Below are 15,157 nucleotides of genomic sequence, written 5' to 3'. Positions count from 1 at the left end.
AGGGATGGGGGTGGGGGGAGAGGGGTCTGAGGGAGGCAGCCAGTAGGGCAGTTTTGCTGTTAGATCAGCCCGGGTCCATGGTTTGACCCTAATCCTCAAACATCTGCTTCCTTGAATGAGGAAAAGTGATCCTGATGACACGTGGCCTGCTCTAAAGAATTGGTAACCACCAGGACGGCTAGTGACCGGTCCTGGCTACTTCGGGAAGGCACCGTCCAGTTGAGCTGGGTCTGCGCTGGGGCTCAGGGTCGAGAGTGGCAAGCCGGGTGTCTTTTCCTCGGTCGGAACCGTTCTCCCGGGGCTGAGTCCCTGCCCGGACTCGGAACGCGAAGGCCAAGGGCCGGAAGCACGCGCTGCCGCGCCCGCGGTGTCAGTAGGGAGGGAGGGAGCGAGTGAGCCGAGCCACGGAGGACAGGCGAAGATGGCGGCCTTCTCCGGTGCGTTGGTGGGAGCTGGGGGTGGTGTGGGCGGCTCGCTGCACGCCTCGGCCCCGCGGCGGCTGGGGAGGAGCTTTAGGGGCTGCAGCGGACTGCAGGGCGCAGTCCGCTGCAGCCCCCGGGGCCCTGCGCTGCGGGGTCAGTGGCGGCCGCCGAGAGGCCGGTCCGCGCGGCCCAGCTTCGGGGAGGGCATTTCTCGCCAGGTGCTGCCGGGGACGGCACTGCCCCTGCTCCTTCTCAAGCTTCTTTCTCTGGTCACCTCGGCTTTCCTGCCAGTCCGCGCGGGGCGGCGGCAACCAGGCGGCGGCGTTGTGCCAGCTGCTAGCTGATGGCCAGGTTCCTGCCCTTTTGACGTGGCCCTGGCGCTTTGCGACTCAGGTTTTGCCCGCATCGTTTCAGGTTTTGGCCGGGCCTAGAAGCAACTGGGCGTGGGGAGGGGTCATTGGGACAAGTGACGATCTTGCTTCCATTCAGTTGTTTTCAGGCCTTTCGAAGTTAAAAAAAAAAAAAAAACCCACACAAGGATAAACCTGCACTTCTATTTGTTGTTAAGGACACTGTATCAATATTAACATTAAATGTCGAAGCCAGAGGGAAAGCATTTTCACTCATGTTTAAGTTAGCCCAACGTAAAATTTGAAAATTAATTGTTAATTTATTCGCCCATGATACGCCATTATTCCAAACAGGATTTGATTTGGCTTATTGAACCCAGTAGTTGGGGTGGAGGGTTAATGGAAATTGAACCCAGGGGTGCCCCACTTCGGAGCCACATACTCAGTCTTTTTTATTTGTACTTATTTTATTTAAAAAAAAAGATTTATTTTTTAGTTGTAATTGGACGCAATACCTTTATTTTATTTATTTATTTATATGTGGTGCTGAGGATCGAACCCAGGGCCTTGCACTGGCTAAGCAAGCGCTCTACTGCTGAGCCACAACCCCAACCCCTTATTTTTTTATTTTTAGAGCTGCTCGCTTAGTTGCCCAGACTGGCCTTAAATTTGACATTCTCCTTTCTTGGCCTTCTGAGTAGTTGGGATTACAGACAGGCCTGTACGCACTGGGCTGGGCTTCTCCCTTCCTTTATCATTCTCCTTTTTTGCAACTACAGTTTTATAAAGCTATAATTAGCCTTAAGCATACTAAATATGATAAATTTATATAGTAATAAATTGTTAGGCCTACTTTTAATGTTTTAACCCATTAAAATGACATCAGATGTCACATATTGTATAATTTTCAGTTTTCTCCCGTGAGAATATTAGGAATTCCAAATCTCTAGTCATGTGAGAAATTTCAGATCACCAAAATTACACCTAATTAGAGTCCTGGGGAAATCTACTTAGGGTGATTGCTGTTTTTCTTTTCCTAATTCTCAACCTAACATAGTTTTGGAGCCAAGATCTGTCTGTAGAGAAGTTCTAGTTTTTTGTTTATAAAATGCATGTCTTTGTAAGTTATGCACAGATTTCAGTAATGTTGGGGCAGAGAACTGGGAGAAGAGACTGAAATGATGAAATAAAGGCAAAAGTAGGATTAAATAACATGAATATTCTTGTTTTTCCTGTAACTGTTAAAAGTGCTCAAAGAAAACATGCAGAGCTATGACCAGAATGGGACAAGAAATTGTCTGGGATTTGCTGAAAGCAGTGTGTGGTTGCTTTTTCCAGTATTATTGTTTTGCAAGCAGCTTAAGCTTGTGTATACGGCATATTTAAGACCATCACTTCCTTTTTTGAAGCAGTTTGTATTTTAAGAGCAAGAATATAACTGAACTCTAAAGTGGGTAATGCTTAGAAAGATCATCCCTTTAGAGCTTAATTAGCTTCTCTATCTGGATTTTCCTGGGGAGATTTAAAGTTGTGACAGCCTTCTTTTTGAAAATGATGAATCTGTTCACCTGATACAAAATAAAAGTTGCTTTTATAAAGATATATATTTTAAGATTAGCTGTATGCTTTTTCAAAAACTGACAAGAATTACAAAATTTTAAAATTTTGTAATTTCTGGGGCTTGGTAAAGTTTAACTTTTATTCATTTTTATAGTGGTGTATACTTTTGTAATAACAGCAACAAAAGTGCTTTTTATAAATTCAGACTTAAAAATCCCTTCTCCATCTGGAAGGAAAATTGAAGTAATCCAGCTGACTACTCCTTTTATTTATTTATTTTTAAACATTTTCTTTTTTAAGAGAGAGGGAGGGAGGGAGGGAGGGGGAGAGAGAGAGAGAGTGAGAGAGAGAGAGAATTTTCATATTTATTTTTTAGTTATTGGCAGACACAACATCTTTGTTTTGTATGTGGTGCTGAGGATCGAACCCGGGCCACACGCATGCCAGGCGAGTGCGCTACCGCTTGAGCCACATCCCCAGCCCAGACTACTCCTTTTAAACTTGAGAAAGTTTACTAAAGAAATGATGAAATGAGAAAACTTAATTGGGAATAGCTTAATCTATTCATTTTGGACTTGCCTTGGTATAGAATTATTTAAATATTTGCAGAGTTAAGAACAGAACTGATCATTTCCAGTTGCCCAAAAGTTGCCACCATTGTCAGCTCCCTCTTCAGTTAACCAGAATTTTGATTATGGCTGCCAATACATGTGGGCTGTTCATTTTTCTCAGATCCTTGAGGGTATTCAAATGGTACTGGAATAGGCAAGGTACCTAACTGCCATATCACTTAATGAAGCAACTGAGATGCTGGTTTAGAACCCTAACTGGCAGATTTTTCACTAGTCTTCTCGGAGGTAAACAGCACTGTGAGTACTATGTGCCAGGTGCATTACATTATTATCACTAATCTTCCTATATTCATACCTACAAGGTAAGTCATATAAGCCTCATTTTCTGTGAAGAAAACAGATTATGGCTTTGCTCAAGGTCACTTACTGGTAACTAAAAGCTTGAATTTGAACTCAAGTGTGTCTCCAAAACTTGGACATTGGACATTTCTCAGCAGTTGCTATACTTAGTGGGTCTGATATCAATGAGCCATGCTTTAAAGTCTACCCAGTTCTGTGAAAGGAATCTTAAGAGCAATATGATTTATGATAAGTTTAGTTGTATGGATTTTAAAATTACTTTTTATTTTCAGAGATGGGTGTTATGCCTGAGATTGCACAAGCTGTGGAAGAGATGGATTGGCTGTAAGTACATAGAATCTAAATGCATGGTAACAAGAGTGTTTTATCATTTAAACATTTAGTGACTTTATCAAATATTTTTTTATTCTAGTTGTAAAGTGACACATGGTTTTTCTGGTGATTCTTTCAATTATGTTTCCTTTTTTAACTTGGGCATAATTCTAGCTGAAAAAATGGTAGCATTTACCAATAAAATGATTTAGTTAGCTTAGGTAGGTGATTTTCTTTTTTTTTAACTAAATTTCTTCACTTGTTATTCTTTTAGCCTCCCAACTGATATCCAAGCTGAATCCATCCCATTGATCCTAGGAGGAGGGGATGTACTTATGGTATGTTTAAATATGATTGTAAAGGGCTGTATTTGTATTGTTTGTGTAGCCCGATTTAAGAATTCCGTAGGCTTAAGAATGATATTTTTACCAAATTAATTTTATTCATTTACCAACACTTATGATACATATGCCATCCAAGTATTGAGTAGAAGCTATGGGGGGGGGCACAAGGGAAGAAAGATACAATCTTGGTTCTTGAAAAGTTTAAACCAAGTAGGGGTAGGAAGACGTGCAGAAGTAAATGTCATATGAGAGAGTGGGACACCTACTTAGGAGATGCATAGTACTACAGGGTTCAAGTGGAAGTCAATTTGTCCTTTGGCTTGAGGGATCACAAGGGACTGTTTGGAGAAAGGGAAGATTGAAGAGAAAAGCTCCAAGAAAACCAGGAGGTGGGAGAAGGGGGATGTGATCCTGGAGTAGTTCAGGTAGATGGGAGCATAAAATACATATTCCTGGGTGGGAGATGTAGCTTGGTAAAATAGGAAATAATATTGTGGGTTGAATTTTTTGGACTTTTGCTCTAGTGTCTTGTTAAAGAATTTGGACATTTTTTTGAAAGTGGAAAGTGTGTTAAATAGGTGTGGTACATTGTCAGAATTAGGTTTCTGAGAAGCCTGCTTTGGACGCAGATTGTAATATTGCTCTGTGGGGTTAGATACTATTAGGACATTGTCATAATAATCAGATTAGAATGATGAAGGCTTCAGTTGGATTGGTGGCAATGCAAAGGAAAGAAAGAACAGATTCTTAAGGAATTGAATTAGCAATAGTTAAAGTTGTCTGGGGGAAGTCTGGGTAATCTTGAAGTACTGTGAAAATAAAGGCAGCTAGTTAAGTGTTAAAGAGTTCTACATGGTTTCATTTTAATTTCATCTATGTAATTGACAGTTTTATGTAAATCAATTTTTTCCCCCAATTCAGGCTGCAGAAACAGGAAGTGGAAAAACTGGTGTAAGTAATACATTTAAATTAACATTTCAATTTAATTAAGAGATGAATTTTAAAGTGTCTTTGAACCATAGTGTTATTTTGAAATATTTACTAAAACAACCACCTCCAAGGCTGGGATTGTGGCTTAGTGGTAGACTGCTTGCCTAGCATGTGTGATGCACTGGGTTTGATTCTCAGATAAATAAGTAAAATAAAGGTCCATCAGCAACTGAAAAAATATTAAACAAACCCCCAAACAACCATTTTCAAACTGTAAGCAATTGATGGCTTTCCATTGAGTAATGTCTTTGTTGTCAACAAACTGAACATCTACAAGAGTATGGCTTTAAGAATATAGATTTAAGCTTGTCTTGGGAATTGTGGTATCTTTAGTGTTTACACTCATTTCAGAATTTTAATGCAGTGGTTTAGTGATAAAGAAATGTTTTACAGTTGGCCTCGTCTAGAGAAACCATTTGTCAGACTAGATGATACTTTTTAGTTTAGGTTTGTTCTGAAGGGCCTTACTGTTTATGTTTTGGGTTATCAGCTGCCTTCTGCTTTGTTCATTCAATAACTCCCTGTTATCTTACTGGTGTTTTGGGTTTGGGCAAATGAAATTAGAGCAGCAATCTGGAATGCATGTAATTATTCAATGTGTATGTATAACCTTTGTCATTCATATTGATAATTAACTTATTAATACCTGACACTAATAAAAAAAACTTTGTTTCTTTGATAGGCTTTCAGTATTCCAGTTATACAGATAGTTTATGAAACTCTGAAAGACCAACAAGAAGGGAAAAAAGGAAAAACAACAATTAAATCTGGTGCTTCGGGTAATTATTATAGATGGATGTTTTCTTTTGTGTAAATCATTAATTCTCATTCTGACATTTAGAAGTTCGAGGTTTGGTATGCCTTTTTATTACCAATACCTGCAGTGTAATATTGGAATTTGGTGTCCTGGAAAACAGGGATGCTAAGTGCCATTTAGAACCCACGTAGTGAAATATTGTCCCTTGTAAAATAAGAACAGTGTTTTCTTTGTGAAAACACTGGAAGTTTGGAAATTACATTTAGTTATCTTTGTGTCTTTTTTAACCTTTTAATTTTTTATGTCTAATATTAAAGATAAATTGGTACAACATTTTGCAAAGGAAATATTGAAGAAGGATTTTACAGATAATTTATAGAGTAGAAACCCATGATGGTGGGAAAAGAAGTGTGCTTTTTTTTTTTGAGGTTGGAAGGAAGGAACCCAGAGAGTTAAAATGTAAAGTATAAATTTTATAGTCAATTTTTTTTTCAGTTCTGTTTCAGTTGGTTCTTTTATTAAGTTTATGATTCTTTCTGTGCCATGAACAATCCTACTTTTATTTTACATTATGTTGCTTTTGTTAAACACTTTTTAAACTCTGTTTTATTTTAGTTAATCTGTGGTTTTGTTATAATTTAACAAAACTTATATTTCAAAGTCACTTGTGTCATATTACAAAATAGGATTGTGACAAAATAGCAAGCTTAAGTAGAGTGAATGGGCATATCACATTTTCTTTTTGCTTGTTTGAAAATAACAATGTTATATAGTTCATAGAATTCATTTATAATTGAATTGTGAAATAGAAAATGGGTATAACTATTTAGACTATTGGTTTATGATAAAATAGTTTCAGAATTTGTCATAACTGTATGTCATCTTTTATTTGAGATGATTATAAAAGAGAATTCTTCTAAAGCAGGACAATTAGAATGGTGATGTTTTGAAAAAAATCATGTCCTCTGAGAAATAAAAAAGATATAGAAATATGGAGAAGTACAAAAGGAGATAGGGTAATTGTCAACTTGTGGAGGAGATCTGCAGAGAAAATAATTCTAGAAAGTAGGACCAGGACCAGTTCAAAATAATCTGCATGATTTCTGTTTAACTTAAGTACTTCCCAATACCTAGATTGAGCCAACAATGGAGGAGAGAACCTCCAGAAAGATAGTTCTCCATTAGTCCAAGTATTTAAACCAATGATGGAAATCTTTTTTTTTAAGCTCTTGATGGACACAATATCTTTATTTTTATTTATTTTTATGTGGTGCTGAGTATAAACCAAGTGCCTCATGCATGCAAGGCAAGCACTCTACCACCGAACTACAACCCCAGCCCCATGATGGATATCTTTTGATCAGAAATGATCTAGAAAGGATTTCTACCTTGGGCAGGAAGTTGGACTAGAAAATAAGGTTCTCCTTAGCTATTATAATTCTTTATTCATAGACTATTAAAATATTTTAGAAAAGGAAAATTTCAATCCCCAAAAAACAAAAATGTGTGACTTTTTAATATGACTGAATTAAGATAAAGGTCTTGCTTTTCCTTTAATAATAATAGAAGTATAATTATTAGACTCTGAAATACAGGCCAGTTATTGATATTATGATTGAAGTCAGCATGCTTATTTACCTAAATTTCATTTTACCAACCATCTAAGTAGGAGTGAGGACAAAGATCAAAGTCACCTAATAAAAAGTGCACTTAATCAAGTAAGAAAATAAGAATTTAATCCTAGATAAGCCAGTGATTACTATCTTTGACATGTTTTGATTTTCAACAAAAAAGCTCTAGCTTTATATATATATTCTAAATAATGTGTGTGACCATATTGAATCTAGAGGAATTAAGATATCATGTAAAATATAGCATATGTGCTTTGTTTTTTTTATAGAGTATTTTTAATGTCATACATTTCTGGGTAACTTTTCTTATTGTAATTGGTTTAGTGCTCAACAAATGGCAAATGAATCCATATGACAGAGGATCTGCTTTTGGTAAGTAGACAGATTTTACCTGCTCCTCTGTAATTCAGAAACTTTCTTTTGAAAAATATGTGAGACTATTAAGAAAATTATGAAAAAGTCTAATAAATGATCTAATTTACCAGATATTGGAAAACAGTTACTACAATTAAGCAGTATAATACTGAAATAGGACTAGACAGCAGAATGTAATGGAAATAAATCTCAGTTAATATGCAAGGAAAAAAATAGTGTTTCATTTCAGTGAGAAAAAAGGATTTATTCAGTGAAGCCTGCTGGCACAATTGATGATCCATCTGGAACAAGATAAAATTGACTTCTGTTTCATATCAGAATTAGAAATAAATTCTATATGTGTTTAAGATTTAAATTGTGTGTGTGTATGTGTGTAATCATATATAAGTGTAGAAAATCACATACATAATTTACTGGTGAAACATTATTAACCCAAATAGGAATCTCAGAAATTATAAAAGAAAACATAGGTGTAGTTGTATAGTTTTTTTTTTTTTTTAATGTGAAGAAGATATCATAAAAAGGTAGTAGACAAGTAATAGATACAGAATACATGGAATGTTGATGAAAGATGAGGAATCATTATAAATTAATAAAGGTTCATTGTGTAGCTAGCAGATAAAGTTTTATCAATTTTGGTAAGAAAGACACAAGCAATAAGAAAAATCTGCAGAGGGATATAAAATTAACACCCATAAATCAATTACATTCCTATACATCAGTAATGAATCAACTGAAAGAGAAATTAGGAAAACTATCCCATTCATAATAGTCTGAAACTGAATAAAATATTTGGGAATCTGTCTAACAAAAGAGGTGAAAGACCTCTACAATGAAAACTATAGAATACTCAAGAAGGAAATTGAAGAAGACTTTAGAAGATGGAAGGATCTCCCATGTTCTTGGGTAGGCAGATTTAATATTGTTAAAATGCCCATACTACCAAAAGCACTCTACAGATTTAATGCAATTTCTATTAAAATTCCAATGACGTTCTTCATAGACATAGAAAAAGCAGTTATGAAATTAATTGGAAAAATAGGCCCAGAATAACCAAAGCAATCCTCAGCAAGAAAAGTGAAACAGGAGGCATCACAATACCAGAGCTACAGTAAGAAAAACGGCATGATATTGGCACCAAAACAGACATGAAGATCAGTGCTTCAGAATAGAAAATGTAGAGACAAACCCACATAAATACAGTATCTCATACTAGACAAAGGTGCCGTAAACATACATTGGAGAAAAGATAGCCTCTTCAACAAATGGTGCTAGGAAAACTGGAAATCCATGTGTAGCAAAATGAAATTAAACCCCTATCTCTCACGCTACATAAAACTCAACTCAAAATGGATCAAGGACCTACACATTAGACCTGCACTATAAGAAAAAGTGAGTCCAAATCTCTTATCATGTCGCATGAGGAACTGAATTCTTCAATAAGACTCCTAAAGTACAAGAAGTAAAATCAAGAATCAATAGATGGGGTGGTATCAAACTACAAAGCTTTTTCACTGTAAAGGAAACAATTAAGAACATGAAGATTGGGGTAAAAATGGGAGTTCATAACCCACTTGAATCTAATGTATGAAATATGATATGTCAAGAGCTTTGTAATGTTTTGAACAACCAATAAAAAAAAATTAAAAAAAAACTTGTTCCAAACAATAAAAAAAAAAAAAAGAACGTGAAGAGAGAGCCTATAGAATGGGAGAAAATCTTTGACACCTGTACGTAGAGCATTAATTTGCAGGATATATAAAGAACTCAAAAAACTTAACACCAAAACAATAAATAACCCAATCAATAAGTGGGCAAAGGAACTGAAAAGACACAGAAGAAGAAATACAGTCAATCAATTAATATATGAAAAAATGTTCAACATCTCTAGCAATTAGAGGAATGCAAATTAAAACTAAGCACTGAGATTTCATCTCCAGTCGGAATGGTAATTATCAAGAATTTAAGTAACAATGTTGGCAAGGATGTGGGGGAAAAGGTGCACTCATACATTGCTGGTGGGGCTGCAAATTGGTATCACCACTCTGGAAAGCAGTATGGCGATTCCTCGGAAAACTTGGAATGGAACCACCATTTGACCCAGTTATCCCACTTCTTGGTTTATACCCAAAGGACTTATAATCAGCACATCAGTGACACGGCCACATCAATATTTGTACTAGCTCAATTCACAATAGCTAAGTTATGGAACCAATCTAGGTACCCTTCAACAGATGGATGGATAAAGAAAATGTGAATAAAGGGAAGGAATGGGGATGGATGGAATGGGAATAGGAAAGAGTAGAATGAATGTGACATTACTTTCCTATGTTCATAACATGAATACACTACCAGTGTAACTCCACATCCCATACAACCGAAAGAATGGGAAGTTATAGTTCACAAATGTATAATATGTCAAAATACATTCTACTGTCATAACTAAAACCATAAAAAGTTAAAAAAGAAATCTGCAGAAGATATTAATAGACAGCAAAGCAAAACATTCAAATGTTCAATAAATATTCAAATTATCAGACGTACAGGTAGTAGAGAAATGGAAATAAAATTCAAAAGGATGACTAACCTATGAATTATTGTGTCTGGAAAGCAGTATGGCCTTACCTACAAAAATTAAAGATATATATATTTTTTATTCTTATTAGAATAAAAGTACTGTTATGCAAACATAATTGTATAAAGCTATTTGTTGAACCACTATTTGTAATGGGAAGAAAACTGAAAACCTGTCAACAAAGTAAATGCTATTGCTAGGAGAGCAGTTATCAAACATTAGTGTATATCCTAGGACTATTGTGCAACCATTACAAAGAATGAGTCAGAATCTCGAGTTGGGGAGTGTTCATCTGCTGTTGCTGACCATGAAAAGTAGGATGCAAGAAATGTAAGATGGACATGATGAGGAATCATGCCAAAACAGCCCACCCCCAAAACCAAAAACTGCTAATTTTTATCACACACCATTTATATGAAATTTTTTATCTGTATGTTACATAAAGAATTTTAAGGGATGGCGTTGTGGCTCAGTGGTAGAGCACTTGCCTAGCATGTGTGAGGCACTGGGTTCGAGTCTCAGCATCACATAAAAATAAATAAAGGTCCATTGACAACTAAAAATATAGTTTTAAATATAAAAATTTTAAGGAGATATATATCATTGCTAGAGGACTTTTTTAAAAGTTCAGAGTTTTGTATAACTCGTTATCGTATCATGAGTAAGCATTTGTACTTTGAATAATTTAATCTTTTGAAAAGGGAAGTAAGATATGTGATGAAGTGGTTTCTTAAAAAATTTGTTCTCCAGCAGCTGGGCATGGTGGCGCATGCCTGTAATCCCATCAGCTTGGGAGGCTGAGGCAGGAGGATTGCAAGTTCAAAGCCAGCCTCAGAAACTTAGCAAGGCCCTGTCTCAAAATTTAAAAAAGAAAAATAAGAAGGTTTGGGGTTGTGGCTCAGTGAGTGGTTAAGTGCCCTGAGTTCAATCTCTAATACAAAAAAAAAAAAAAAATGAAGAAGCAAAAAATATATTTGTTCTACATTCAGGTACTAAATATGAGTTGCTGACAAGAACCAGAGTAGCAGCTATATTTTCTTTCTAGTATAGACAAAAACTAAATTTTTGCTTGACTTCAGTAAGCATTTACTGTGTGGACATCACAGTGACCAACTGTGGTATATATTATAGAACCTTATCTTTTATTAGATATTTTAGCGTAACATACATGTTTATATGCTATTTCCTACTTTCCCACTATGATTTCTGGGTCCGTTATCTTTTAATATAGTGACCACTCAGGTTTAATGTCAGCATAAAATCAGGGCTAGAAATGATGGATGGGTACTGCATTATGCTTGAGTGCCAGTTTCTTTAAAGGACTGTAGAGAATGGTTGCCTAAACACATCTGCTGGTGATGCAAGTCAGGTTAGGGCCTTTCTAGATGTGTTGCTCTGAAATCTTTTCCTCTTTGTAACAGATGACAGTGTAGAATCTAGCCCTCAACATAGCCAAAGATATCTGGGTGATGAGTAAGGGCAGTTAGTTTTAGGGAAAGTCCTGGCTATCACCCAGGAATCAACAAGTCTCAATTTTCTGGAATGTTGTAATACAAGTGAAAGAATTATTAGTCAAACTTAAGATATTTATTTCACAATGCATGATTTATAAAGCTTGTACTGACGAGTTTTTTCTCAAATCCAGCAATTGGGTCAGATGGTCTTTGTTGTCAAAGTAGAGAAGTGAAGGAATGGCACGGATGCAGAGCTACTAAAGGATTAATGAAAGGTATGCGAATGGCATTTTTACTTGTATAACCCTTTGAAACTCTATCAATGCATGAATTTCCATAAAGTTACTTTAAATCAAGGATCTGAGATTTTTAATTGTAAAAAATGACTTTGAATTCTTCATTTGGTACATACACATTGTTGTTATGTAGTAAATGAGTCATATATGTGATTTACATAAATCTAAAATGTTTTGCCCTTATAGGGAAACATTACTATGAAGTCTCCTGTCATGACCAGGGGTTGTGCAGAGTTGGGTGGTCTACCATGCAGGCCTCCCTAGATCTAGGTAAGTGTCCCTAAAGTAAATGAATTGGTTGAGTTATTCATGGATTGTTAACATTTTATTATTTTGGGGAAACAAAATAATAGACTTAACTATAAAAGGTTTATATTTTAAAGTCCTAGAAATAGAATTTATGTGTACTTCACTCTGTTGCAAGAAAGATTTGAACTAAGCAATTCATATAACAGTACAAAATTAGGGGAAGTAAGATTAAGAATATGATTGGAGTCAGGGTGAAGTTAATATGCATGAATACATCCACACGTACTGCTTAGATGCTCCACATTCTTGTTAAATTGTGTCTGAATTTCTTAGTGGCCAGAGCGAAGTGGGATGGAGTGGTGCATATGTCTGTTATGTCCAGTGGTCTCCACAGGCTAAGAGTGCTTCAGTTGTTCCCCAAATTCAGAAATTTGAGTGAAGAATTTCCTGTGGTTTGTTGAAATGAAGATATAAGATTACTTCTTGAACAGGGCTTTTAATTTCCTACTTACTCTTACTACATACTTAAGCTACTTTTAAATCTAGGTACAGACAAGTTTGGATTTGGCTTTGGTGGAACAGGAAAGAAATCCCATAACAAACAGTTTGATAATTATGGAGAGGTAAGTAAGCTATGCTGTTATTGATTTAAGCATAGCATTAGTGAGTTTTGTTGCATGCTTGATTAGTTATAACTGAGGGTATAGAAATTATTCTCAAACTCAAGTATATTTTCTATGTATTTTCCACAGAAATTTCAGATGTGGATTTCAATGAAGATATATTATAAAACTAGATAAATATGTAGTAATTATAACTTTTCTTTCATGCCATTTATTAACCCCTCCAAAATATATTACATAATTTCCTCTTTTTACCCATTCTGGTTTTGGCTTTGGCTCTTATATTGTTCCCGTTTCATAGTTTTAGTTACGGTGATTCTAAATATAGTTGTTCTGGTGATCTTAATGTTAGTGAGCCTAAATATGTTGATTTTAAAAGGCTGTCAGGTGAGTCTGCCATTATATATGTGTAATTCTTTAATAGACATTTTTAATACCATGTAGACGTTATTTTGAAACACCAACATGCTTTTGATGCAGCTATATTTGAACTTTTAATGTCATTTAAGATATTGCTTTCTATTAATAACACTTCACTTTCTGGGTTTCTAGGAATTCACTATGCATGACACCATTGGATGTTACCTAGATATAGATAAAGGACATGTCAAATTCTCCAAAAATGGTAAGCTCTCTGTGGATTTTATTAGCAAAAAGGTATAATTCAATATTGTGAGGGTTTTTTTTGCCTTAATCTTCTTACCCTGTATTTCAATTCTCTGTCTCTTCCACCCTGTCTTTAATTTGAACAAATATTTATTGAACATAGGCTATGTGTCAGGACCCCTGGTAAGAACTGGAGATAACTGCAGAAAATGGAATAGACAGACAAGGTTATGTCAGTAGAACTTGCATGTTAGTAAGAAGAGGCAAAGATGTGAGTGTTAGGTGGTAACAATTCTACGAGGGAGACTATAAAATAGGGGAAAGAAGTAGACAGTGGTAGCAGTCTGAAGATGTGTGCTTTTCTACAGGGTTGACAGAGAAGGTTTTGCTGATGATGTGACATAAGTAGAAGCCAGAGTTGGGTGGTGGGCTCTGCAGATAATCTTTTTTTTTTCATTTTCTTGAAAATGCATAATTTCATTCTTCTTTTTTTCCCATATTGTTTAGGTTTTAATTTGTTATATATGACAGCAGAATGCATTACAATTCATATTACACACATAGAGCACAATTTTTCATATCTGTGGTTGTACACAAAGTAAAGTCACAGCATTTGTGTCTTTATACACGTACTTAGGGTAATGATGTCCATCTCATTCCACCATCTTTCCTACGCCCATAACCTCTTCCTCTCCCTTCCCTTTTCCCTTTTCCCCTTTGCCCTATCTAGAGTTCATCTAATCCTTCAAGTCATCCTTCCACCACCATGACATTATGTATCAGCATCCTTAAATCAGAGAAAACATTTGGTATTTGGTTTTTTGGGATTGGCTGACTTCACTTAGAATTATACTCTCCAGTTCCATCCATTACCTGCAGATGCCATGATTTTATTTCTTTTAATGCTGAATAATATTCCATTGGTATATATACCACATTTTCTTTATCTGTTCATCTACTATAGGGCCTCTAGGTTGGTTCCACAGTTTAGCTATTGTGAATTGTGCTACTATAAACATTGACGTGGCTGTGTCACTGTAGTATGCTGTTTTTAAGTCCTTTGGGTATAAACTGAGGAGTGGGATAGCTGGGTCAAATAGTGGTTCTATTCCCAGTTTTCTAAGGATTCTCCATGCTGCTTTTTATATTGGCTGCACCAATTTGCAGTTCCACCCGCAATGTACAAGTGTGCCTTTTTCCCCACATCCTTGCCAACACTTGTTGTTTGTATTTATAATAGCTGCCATTCTTCAGATAATCTTATAAGAGCATTTTAGGTAGAGGAAGCAGACCTGAAAGGCCTTGAGATGGAGTGTGCTCTAGGGACCTAAGAGTAAGTAGACCCATGTGTCTGAGCTTGCAGGAGGTGGTAGAATAGTGAGGGAGGCTATAATACAAACTTTGCTTTTTATTTTGAGTGAGAACTTTACTATGGTTTTAGGCATAGGAATGGCATTATCTTTCTTTAGTTTAACAGTATTTGCTTCTGTGTTGAAAACAGACTGGGGGATGAGGAGTGGGTTGAGATCACCTAGGGAATAAGGGGAGATAAAGAACAGAAGAGATCTAAGGCCTGGGTTCCTGTGGCTAGAAGTATGCATACTGAGGAGAATCCAGCAGAGAGTGAGGAGAGGAAAACCAGGAGGAGCAGAACCAGGGAAACGAAGGTCTTAGGGTCCAG

General features: G+C 36.2%; 1 protein-coding gene across 1 annotated transcript in view; it reads left to right on the top strand.

Annotated features, from left to right (window-relative positions):
• Positions 1-242: 242 nt before the first annotated feature.
• The window catches only part of LOC308640366 (ATP-dependent RNA helicase DDX1-like), a gene marked incomplete at its 3' end in the record, with an annotated part of 29,276 nt that continues 14,361 nt past the window's right edge, over positions 243-15,157 (top strand). Inside the window, exons 1-10 of the mRNA XM_081312300.1 lie at positions 243-437; positions 3,537-3,588; positions 3,851-3,914; positions 4,842-4,871; positions 5,593-5,689; positions 7,623-7,670; positions 11,894-11,977; positions 12,185-12,268; positions 12,794-12,870; positions 13,423-13,495. Of these exons, the coding sequence (XP_081168426.1) occupies positions 422-437; positions 3,537-3,588; positions 3,851-3,914; positions 4,842-4,871; positions 5,593-5,689; positions 7,623-7,670; positions 11,894-11,977; positions 12,185-12,268; positions 12,794-12,870; positions 13,423-13,495 (625 nt within the window). The 5' untranslated portion in view covers positions 243-421. The remainder of the gene's footprint in view (positions 438-3,536; positions 3,589-3,850; positions 3,915-4,841; positions 4,872-5,592; positions 5,690-7,622; positions 7,671-11,893; positions 11,978-12,184; positions 12,269-12,793; positions 12,871-13,422; positions 13,496-15,157) is intronic.

Source organism: Spermophilus citellus (assembly GCF_964194105.1).
Source record: "Spermophilus citellus genome assembly, contig: SCAFFOLD_114, whole genome shotgun sequence".
Lineage (NCBI taxonomy): Eukaryota > Metazoa > Chordata > Mammalia > Rodentia > Sciuridae > Spermophilus > Spermophilus citellus.
This window is presented reverse-complemented; position numbering and strand designations above follow the sequence as displayed.